At 45.1% G+C, this 11,154-nt stretch overlaps 1 protein-coding gene across 1 annotated transcript in view; it reads right to left on the bottom strand.

Moving 5' to 3' along the window:
- Positions 1-417: 417 nt before the first annotated feature.
- Positions 418-11,154, bottom strand: part of MTHFD1L (methylenetetrahydrofolate dehydrogenase (NADP+ dependent) 1 like) — a 181,569-nt gene continuing 170,832 nt past the window's right edge. Inside the window, exons 27-28 of the mRNA XM_070376862.1 lie at positions 7,825-7,945; positions 418-801 (exon numbers count right to left, since the gene is read on the bottom strand). Coding sequence (XP_070232963.1) covers positions 7,856-7,945 — 90 coding nt within the window. The 3' untranslated portion in view covers positions 418-801; positions 7,825-7,855. The remainder of the gene's footprint in view (positions 802-7,824; positions 7,946-11,154) is intronic.

The following is an 11,154-nucleotide window of genomic DNA, read 5'->3' as shown; positions in this document are numbered from 1 at the left end:
AGGCCATAGAACATTCTTTAGCCCAATTTAAGGATGGGACAAATGGAAAAACATTTGCCAACCCAACCTTAAAGAATCACTTTGCTTGCCCTATAGGCCTTTGGGAGCTTAACAGCCATTGAGATTCACTCAACGGTGGAAGAAACTAGCATAAACCCATTAGTTTTTAGGTAAGTGATGCAAACTTCACCGACACTCAAAGTCATTCTGGATATAAAATGCACTTTGTTCCAAAGGCTATCTGACCTGCCAGCGGTCAGAAGATTTCATAACTGACCTGATATTTCTCTGTCTGTTATTTTCCCCTTGGTATGTTTATAAAGCTCTGGTTGCATTGACAATTTTCCAGGAAATCGGTGTCAGGTAACAACCCCACCATGAATAGCTACCTCTAGAGAGCAGGGAGTTTTATCCGGCGCTGAAAACATGCTGGTTGGTTTTCTACATACATGTTTATTTTCAGTTCAAAGACCAAATAGAAAACTCCATCATGGAAAATGTTACCTGTTCATTCACACTCTTTTAATCCCTCAGCCCCCATAAAATAAATGTTCTAAAGTGTAAGCAGTGGGAAATCATGTGAACTCTACAGAAATAGAAAATAAATTAGCTTCTTTCAAGACTTGGGGGAGGTCCTTTTCCTGAATGCTAGACTCTGTTGCAAACAGAATCTGTCTTGAACGAAGAATAAATCTTTGGCCTATTTCACCATTTCCCCAGCATTGCGTAACAGCATATTTCAAATTCACTTTCTTCTCCAACTGCAGCAAAAAGGCAAGGAATAGTTTGCATTTGTGGAGCCTGAAAGACAGAAAAAAAAAAAATTTCAGTGGTTTAAGAATGGCCTTTTCCTCTGGTGTCAAACTGTTCATATGTTATAGCTCTAAAGCTGAAGAATCCAAGAAAATTTGAGAGCAGATAAGTGATTCTATTCATAAGACAAGGCTGGGATCACTTGGAGTCTTTTTACTTAGGAGCAGTGGAGAATCCGATTCTGCATCACTTAGGATCAAGCCAGCATGAACATGGCAGGTTGCAGTTCTGAATTTCCAAAGAGATTTTGCTTGGGGGCCATGGCTGAAATCCTCTGACTTCTAAATTTGGGATCTACAAGTTTCTAGGATCTTGTTGAATGGGAACATCCCAGGATTTTAGATTAGGAAGCCTGTTGCCTTGGATTTCAGTTTCGCTTTTATCATAGGCTCAGACAGCACAGTCTGAAAAATTCCTCTAGGACAAGAATGGAAGTGAGTGGATCTGGAATTTCTTACTACTGTTAAAGCTTTGCTGTTTTCTCACAAAGGATGCTAAGACTCTCTGCCACTGTAAATCCTGCAGTCTTTCAGGAAAAGAAGTGATCAAACCACATTTTAAAAAGAACAAACAAAACACCTAAGTTTAAAAAAAAAAAAGTGTTCACCAGGAGAAATGTAAATATAAGCACTTGGCCTTTGATCTGAATTTATACATGGAGGAATTTATCTACTGGGCCAAGAGTTCAAACTCGGCTGGAATACAGCGAGCCGGCCTCCCACGGCTGAGTGCAGGGTCTGGAGCCAGAAAGGATGCTTGACTAGCTTCAGAACAGAAGACCGTGATGAAGGCAGGGGACGAGGAACTCCAAATACTCCCCTAACGCCTGATTCAAGTCAGGGAAGTAAACAGAAAACAGGAGGAACGCAAGCATAATAAACATTATCAAAACAAAAATATTTTTGATGTTAGGAAGGGAAGTTTCCCTGGTGCAAACCTTGCCTCTCCACTCAGGGCCATGCCAGCCTCACATCGATGGCTCTGGCGACCCCAGACGGGAGGCACAGTGACTCCTGGGGAGGGAAGAGGGATACTGTGCTGTGGGGGTGGCGGGGATGAGGGTGGGCTTGGAGGAAGACCCTTGGATTAACCACGTGACCTCTACACAATGACTTAGTATTTAAAGGGGCTTAGACTCTGTGGTTCCATATTTTCAGAAAACTCAAAGGGTGGGTATAGAAAGTCTGATTATGCATTAAAAAAAAACCAGAAATGCAAGAGTGAAGGTGCGAATGAATCAGTTGTCTGGTGTTTATTCAGTGGGGAAAAAACAATTCTAGAAGTTTATTTAACAAGACATCCTTTGGAAAATAGAACTTGGAGTGACATGGCCACAAGACACAGACTGCTGGCAGGGGCAGGAATATGCAGGAGGCAAGAAAGGGATTCTTTCCCAGCGCCTCTGCTGGATGGAGTGTGGCCTTGTTGGCACCTTGATTTAGGCCTGTGAGTGTGTGCTAAGTCGCTTCAGTCGTGTCTGACTCTGTGCAACCCTATGGACTGTAGCCCGCCAGGCTCCTCCGTCCATGGAATTTCCTAGACAAGAATGCTGGCGTGGGTTGCCATTTCTTTCTCCAGGGGAACTTCCTGACCCAGGGATGGAATCATCGTCTCTTACATCTCTTGCATTGGCAGGCGGGTTATGACTTGTGTCAACCAGGAAGCTCCAGATTTCAGCCTACTAATACTGATTTCAGACTTTTAGCCTCTAGAACCACAAAAGGATATGTTTCTGGTATTTTAAACCACCAAGTATCTGCTACAGCAGTCTTGGGGATAAAAGACGCATGCGGACGCGCACACACACACATTTCATAGAGGAAAGGAGTTGTTCTCTCTTCTTTATTTAGCTAAGAAAATTTCAGACGGTAAAGAATCCACCTGCAATGTGGGAGACCTGGGTTCGATCCCTGAGTTTGGGAAGATCCCCTGGAGGAGGGAATGGCAATCCACTCCAGTATTCTTGCCTGGAGAATCCCCATGGACAGAGGAGCCTGGAGGGCTACAGTCCATGGGGTTGCAAAGAGTCAGAAATGACCAAGTGCTAAGCACACACAACACACACCCTTATATCAATTACTGGTAATAACACTTGGCTCTTGGCTTTTCTTTGCTGAAAACCATCTTTTATTGGTTCCCATTGTTGAATAATAGAGGTTAAAGTTAAATATGCTACCAATGCGACTTTAAAATAAAAATGAAAATTCAGCCTCAATAGTATTTGTAAAGTTGATGCTGACGTATTTTGACAATTTTTAAAAGCTGAAAGGTGACTAATTTAGAATCTTTTGCATCATGATTTGTTTGAGATTTGCTTTTGAATTGAGGAGAATTAACTCTGCATCAGTGGCACCCCACTCCAGTACTCTTGCCAGGAAAATCCCATGGATGGAGGAGCCTGGTGGGCTACAGTCCATGGGGTCGCTAGGAGTCGGACAGGACTGAGCGACTTCACTTTGACTTTTCACTTTCATGCATTGGAGAAGGAAATGGCAACCCATTCCAGTGTTCTTGCCTGGAGAATCCCAGGGACGGAGGAGCCTGGTGGGCTGCCGTCTCTGGGGTCGCAACAGAGTCAGACATGATTGAAGCGACTTAGCAGCAGCAGCAGCAACTCTGCATCTCTTATTAGTTAGGGTGTCTAACAGTCACTGGGTGCTTATTAACCGTCTGAATGTCTGATTAAAAAATGGCTTCAGTGAAATGGAGAGGATTTCAGGTTCATAGCATTTAGTTAAAACTTTTCCTCTACTTTACAAGTTCTAACCTTTTTAAATCTAGTAGTCAATTATAACTAATGTCATAACTGAAACTTTTCTTTTTTCATTGACCAGGAATTTCTTATATATTAGCCACATATAGATTTAAAGTTATTAGAGAAATCATGTTTCCAGAGTTTTCAGAAATATACTATTTTCCATGCCTTATTTAAAAAAAAAAAAAAAAGATTATTAGACCCCCTGCTCCCCTGGAAAAGTTTCCTTTAAAAGCGAATTAATTAAGAATCTCACAGCTGTCAAGCTTCAAAACATTCCCTTTCAGTTAGACAGGGGAGAGTTAATTATCACCATCTTTCAGAGATGTTACAGATGTCATCTTAGATTTCATTATCACAATCTTTTATTTAAGTAGCTTGGGCTTCCAGCCTATTTTGGCTCCTGCCTGGGAGTGAAAAACAGGGGCTCACTCTACTCCAAGGATGGCTTCACGTGAGGAACTGAAGACCTTTTTCTTGAAACACAATGATGAGGAACAATTTTTGAGTTGCTTCTTGAAAAGACAGTTTCAGGATTAAAATCATAGAGTTCAGGAGCAACCCTAAGAAACCCCGAAACTCTATGGCTTACAGTCTGGGGATAAGAGACTCTGTCCACAGAAGGCTTGCAGGCAGCAGCCAATCAAGATTAATTTATGATTATTAAACATCACTGAAACTTTCTGCTCCAAAGAGAGTTTGGGGAAGAAAATGAACTGGTATTAATATTATACTCCTTTCTGCATGTGCAATTCAAGAAAAACAATAATGGCAGGCCCAGAGTCAATTTGATTCCATACTAATCATAACTTTGCACATCAGAATGAGGTAAGGGAGTGTCTGAATCCTTTAGGAAATCTGCTTTCTTGAATTCATTTGAATCCTGCCAAGACTCAGAAATATGATAAAGATTCCAAACAAGAAATCCAAAGGAGGGGGGGGGAGTGAAACCCTCAAAGTCAGTCATCTTCTAACAAAAGACTGACCAGTAATGTCACAGGATCAGTTTCACTGGGACAAACAACTTATTTTAATTAGTTCCATTTGGTAACATCCAAAAGAATGAATCACGCCCTTATTCTGACAATGGCAAAAGCATGACAGGGAAAGTTTGGAAAGAAGAATCAAGAACTCAAATTGTGGTGGTTTCTTGATACCTCTCGATTGTAGGAAGTCTGACCTTTTCCTGGAAGGTGAGATGAACAGAGAAGGAGAGGAAGTGGAAGGGAAGAAAGGAGAAGCTTCTTCCATATGGGACATGTCACGTCTGCAACACAGTTTGCTAAGAGTAAGAAGAGCGATCGGAGAAGGCAATGGCACCCCACTCCGGTCTCTTGCCTAGAAAACCCCATGGACGGAGGAGCCTGGTAGGCTGCAGTCCATGGGTCACTAAAAGTCAGACACGACTGAGCGACTTCACTTTGACTTTTCACTTCATGAATCGGAGAAGGAAATGGCAACCCACTCTAGTGTTCTTGCCTGGAGAATCCCAGGGACGGCAGAGTGTGGGGGGCTGCCGTCTATGGGGTCGCACAGAGTCGGACACGACTGAAGTGACTTAGCAGCAGCAGCAGCAGCAGCTGTGCGACCTGAGCAAGTGGCTGATGTTTCTGAGCCAGAGTTTCCGTAACTCTGACCTAACACTACTACCCATCGCATGGTGTTGGGGCCAGCGTGACTCGTGACCTGGGATCGTGAAGCAATTCCTGATACAGCTGTGGAGCAAGAGGTAGGGCTGAGAGTGGAAAGGCAATACGATTCCCCTGCCTTCTGGTGAATCAGGGTCATTCCTCGGCTTCCCCCCTCAGTGACCACAGGAAGGATCTAAGTTCTTGGGACAACACCTGCCTGCAAGGGGTACTTAACACAATGCCTGGCCCACTGGAGGGAATCCCCACAGGCCAGTGTCCTGACCCCAAACCTCTGCTCAGTCCTTACTTAAGTCCACAGGGACACCTGTCAAGGGAACAAGGACACCAGGGCTTCAGTGCAGGTGCAAGGGAAGCTGAGCACGTGCTGTCTGGCACTACCTGAGTCTTAACTGCAATGATTAAGGAATAATTAGGTTTACATGACCTATTTGGAGAACAAATAAAAATGGACCAAGAGACTGAAAAAGAACTGTCCCAGAGAGAGAAAAGGACTGCACATTCTTGTTCTGGGGAAAAACAATTAAGTGGCAGAAATATGGTTTGATGGGTTGACATGACAGGAGAGATTAGTCTGGACAGGGTCAACACAAAGTTTGAGAGAAATGATACTGTGATTTTCCCCAAGGCCTGGCTGGGAAACCCCAGGCCTTCACACACATACACATGCACCATTGTATCAAAAGACCAAAAGAACTGTCGTTATCAAAGCTCAAGTTTATGGGCTTCTCTGTTAAATCAGCCTCCCTTAGTCATTTTCTGCAGTTTTCTTCATCAGTAATGACAAGGATATGAAGGGCGGTTGTGGTTAAAACTAAATACAGCTCTCACTCCTCAGCAAAAAACACACATGGACAACCCCGAACGCCACACACACAACCCAAATCCCAAACTTCGTATTAATTTGTCTTTTACCTTGCTCATCCTAGCCTAAGTCTTCAGTGTAACAGTAGCAGAGACTTAACAAAAAACAAAAACAAATTCCCCGTGTTGACTACTGGCAGTGAAACAACGAGGCTTCTCATGTGGCCCAGTGGTAAAGAATCCACTGCTAAGCAGGAGACACAGGTTCAGTCCTTGGGTCAGGAAGATCCCGTGGAGAAGGGAATGGCTTCCCACTCCAGTATTCTTGCTCAGAGAATCCCATGGACAGAGCAGCCTGGCGGGCTACAGTCCATGGGATCCCAAAAGAGTCGGACTCGACTAAGAGACTATACAACAGGTGAAACAAACAGAAGTTGAGTCCTGTGTGACCGGCTTAGGGCATAACTCAGGGACAGCTGGAAAGAAGGGTCTTCAGGTCAAACAAGCTCATCCGGAAGGCTCAGAATATGCTGGCAAGAGGGAAGGGTACTGGGCTAAGGACCAGGAACTGGAGGGAGTGGGAGAAGGAATGGGGTGTTTGCGGGGAAGGAAAGCATCTTGAGAATACGCTGAGGATGTGTTTGATACATGGGTGGGGAAGAGCAGCTCCAGGTCTCTCAACTTCTGATGGAGAGTTTTCCAGGGAGGAGAATCAGGAGGGTGTTCTTCACGGTGGGAAGCCAGGGCAGAAGTCAGCAGGTATGATTGTAGGACAGAGGGGCAGACGTGAATGAAACCAAAGCCCCGCACTCCCTCCTGCCCTGGGCTGCCTCAGCCAGCTCCAAGGCAAGCCCAACCCTCCACAGTGTGTGGCTGGTGAGTCATCAAGGGCTCTCATTTCTGCTGCCCTGTCCTTTCCTGTGACTCACAGGACCCTTGGAGCTAGAAGATCTGTCCCATCTCTGAATCTTTCCAGTGTTATAAGAGCCCAACCACCTGCTGTGTGACAGTGCCATGAGTTACACTGTATCCTGCAAAAGTACACTGAGGTCCTGACCTAGTACCTATGACAGTGACTTTAACTGGAAATAGGGTCTTAGCAGATAACATCAAGTTAGGGTGGGTTGCCATTCAATGTGCCTGGTGTCTTTTAGGGAAAAGACAAGGAGGACACAGAGGGATGACAAGGATGGATGGCTACCACCAGAAGCTAGGAAGAGGCCAGCAAGGGTTCTGCCAGAATTTGAATGCACGGCCTTTGGATGACACCTTGACTTTGGACTTCTCATCTCCAGAATTGTGGGAGCATAAACATCTGTTGTTTGAGTCGCCCAGTTGTGACACTGTTATGGCAACCCCAGGAAAGAAACACACCGGAGTCCTTGATCACATGTTTCTAACTCTGGACTAAGAGATGTGTGGTATAAGGTACAGTTGGTGGAGTTGATGACAGAAGATATTAGTTCTAATTCTAGAAAAAGAGTAATGAGTTTACAGGACTCCTTTGTCAGGGCAAGAGACATCTTAAATCTGTACTTGGAGATGGCGTGATTGACTTTCATTGGAATTGAATCCAGGCAAACCAAGGAGCTGCCCATCTAAAAACATATCCATACCCAGGAGTGACCCCGGTCATGACTGTAGCTAGGAAGGGGTTCACATTAACCAAGTGAGGAAATTACATATCAGACCATTTGTGTACGAAATATAAGAAAAATAAAACAAAAAGAGATCTGAACTAGGGAAAAAAAAAACAACAACAAACAAATAAAGAAAAGAAAAGGAAAAAGCCCAAGAGCCTACCTGAATCGGGTCCTGTGAAAATCTTGCTCACTCAGAACAAGCCTTTAACCTGCTCTGTTTCTGTATCAAGATCTATGTCATAGAAGCAGGGCCGAGTCGGCAGTCCTGGCATGGTGCTCATCTAGGGGAGAGAACAAGAGATTACATCATTAGCCATGTTGCAGTGTGATCACTCCGGACAATGTCCATCCAACGACATAAATTAACTCTATAATTCAGTTCAGCCCCATGTAACTTTGGGTTATATATACACGTATCATTTTATATCCACCATCTGCTATTTCAATCTTTGTTCAAGGAAAGGAAATCCCCCCATGGTCCCACAAGACACCATAACTCCCAAATAGTGACCTGTGAACCTTTTTTTCTAAGTCAAATCTTGATGATGAAGCCCAACAAAGATGAGCCCCTCTGGCTGAAGGGGACAGTGGGTGTGGATGGGTCCAATGACGGGCTGCTGACTACCCCTAAGACACATTTTGGTAAAAGTGCTCTTGGAGCATGGTTTGAAAACTCCTGTTCTCCAGCTGGTCTACTTTACCAGCTAGAACTGTTGTTTACTGAGAACTTACTATGTGCCAGGCTTTGTACAAACACTTTACTTTTTTCTTATTACTTTTTTTTTTTCTTTTTGGCTGCACTTAGCTGCCCAACCAGGGAGAGAATCTGTGCCTGCTGCAGTACATGTGTGGAGTCCTAACCACTGGACCAAAGGGGAATTTCCAGTGTAAAAGTAAATTCCCTTTACTTTTTTCCATCATTCCCCAAACCCTATGAAGTAGGTACTTTTATAATTTCCATGTTACAAGGAACATGATGGAAGGTCAGAGGTGTGAAGTCATTTGCCCAAGGCTGCAAAGGTAATAGGGGCTTCCCTGGCAGCTCAGTTGATAAAGAATCTGCCGGCCATGCAGGAGACCCAGGTTTGATCCCTGGTTCAGGAAGATCCCCTGGAGAAGGAAATGGCAACCCACTCCAGTATTCCTGCCTGGAAAATTCCATGGACAGAGGAGCCTGGCGGGCTAGTCCATGGGGTCGCAAGAGGTGGACATGACTTAGCGACTAACCCACCACCACACAAGTAATAAACAGTAAAATGAGAAATTGAATTCCATGCCTGTAATCTCAAATTACTCATTTAAACACCACTACCACCACCGTATGGGCACTTCATAGTCTTATGTGGATAACTTAAGTTCCCCATTACCGTTAGAAGTAGGCACTAATTTTAACCTCACTTTACTGATGAAGACAGAGGATGTGTGCATGCTAAGTTGTTTAGTTGTGTCTGACTCTTTGTGACCCCATGGACCGTAACCTGCTAAGCGGCTGTGTCCATGGGATTCTCCAGGCAAGAATACTGGAGTAGGTTGCTGTTTCCTCCTCCTGGGGATCTTCCTGATCCAGGGATCAAACCCACGTCTCTTATGTCTCCTGCAGTGGCAGGCAGATTTTTTACCACTAGTACCACCTGGGAAGCCTGAATTCAGGATACTTAGGCACAAAGGATGTGCTCAAGGACATATCAGTGGTGGAGACAGAATTAAAGCCAGGCCCGTGCTCCTCACCGCTTTGCTGCACTGTGTCCAGATCGGTTTTGCAACGTGCACTCCTTGTCCACCTGCACCAGAGACCCTTGGTGAGCAGAGGAAGCCGCCCAGTTCCCTCTGGTGATTCTCACACACTAAACACGCATCCAGGAGCCAGAGAGTGAGGCTCCTGGAGAGTGCTCCCTATCGACTTTAGCATTACCCACTTCTTCCCCACCTGGCCAAAAGTTCTCAACACAAAAGGAACCCAGATAAAGCCTCTGTCTCAGATCTCAGGTCTCTCACTCTTAAGGTCCTTTCTGCAGTGGCAGGATTCCCTATCCGCCACCCACTCTTCCCTCCTACGATGCTGACAGGTTCTTGTTACTCAAACTTGGGGGGACTGTAGACCAGTAGCATCACTATCACCCAGGACCTTGTGGGAAATTCAGTCTCTCAGGGCCCACCCTCGGCCAGCTGAATCAGAACCTGACATTTCGGCTCATCTCCAGGAGATTCGTGTGCATGTGACCATCGGAGTAGCCCTGGCTTAGTCAGTGTGGCCTAGGATGTCTCTCCCACCGTTCCCTCTAGCCCTGGGACAGGGAGCTCGAAGGGAAGGGGCTGAGGAGCAGCAGTGAGGAAAGCCCTTTCAGCCTTGATAAAAGGCTGTTAGTTCTTCCTGGCATGAGCTGCAGGTCAGGGAGGAAACCTGCGCACCTGTGGTCTCATAACCTCTGGGACTGTGTGAGTCTGAATGACAGGGGTCTACACGGCCAGATGTAAAACACCGCGATATAGTGGCCAGCTCAGGACTGCACAGGACTACTCTTCAGTTTATTATGGGCTAAAGAGGCTTCTGAGCCACCACTGATAGCCTGTGTCCAGGAAGATGTGCTCTGGGTTTCAAGCAGTGAACTACAAACAATTTCTGGCACACAACCTGCTTGTAGGTGGGGACTTCCCGCACGTTAAAGCTTCTGGTATCCGGATGGCTACTTATCCTCCTGAGGTTTCTGTTCCTAGCAAAGGGGTAACATTTTTCTCTGGTTACTACAGTGGCTTCTCCTAGGAGAACCCAGAAAGAAACCCACGCTTAATGTTTTAGCACTGAGACATAAAACAAAGGACACTGGTGAGAACAGTCCATGTTTTTTTCAGTTGCCTGGGCTACAAAGTCATACCAGTTACTCTACAGCAGTTTTCCTACCTAATCGCATTCTGACATGAATATTTAAAGCTGTCCTTATGATCTGTGTGGGGGATATGGATTTGGAAAAAGGAATCAGCGTTTTACAGTTTGGGATGGACATGTACACATTGCTATATTTAAAATGGATAACCAACAAGGACCTGCTGTATAGCACACGGAACTCCGCTCAATGCTATGTGGCAGCCTGGATGGGAGGTGAGTTTGGGGGAAAATGGATACATATATGGGTTTCCCAGGTGGCTCAGTGGTAAAGAATCCATTTGCCGATGCAGGAGTCTTAGGAGATGCGGGTTCAATCCCTGGCTCGGGAAGATCCCTTGGAGAAAGAAATGGCAACCTGCTCCAGTATTCTTGCCTGGAGAATCCCATGGACAGAAGAGCCTGGTGGGCTACAGCAGTCCATGGGGTTGCAAAGAGTCGGACATGACTGAGTGACTGAACATGCACGCACACGTGGATAAATGTATATGTATGGCCGAGTCCCTTTGCTGTTCCCTTGAAACTACTGGAACACTGTTAATTGGTTATACTCCAATTTTATAAATTAGAAAGTTGAAAACATTAAAAAAAAGAAGAAGAAATGAGCAG

This window comes from Bos mutus, chromosome 9 (genome assembly GCF_027580195.1).
Source record: "Bos mutus isolate GX-2022 chromosome 9, NWIPB_WYAK_1.1, whole genome shotgun sequence".
NCBI classification, from domain to species: Eukaryota; Metazoa; Chordata; class Mammalia; order Artiodactyla; family Bovidae; genus Bos; species Bos mutus.
Note: the sequence above shows the minus strand (reverse complement) of the source record. Positions and strands in the feature narration are given on the sequence as shown.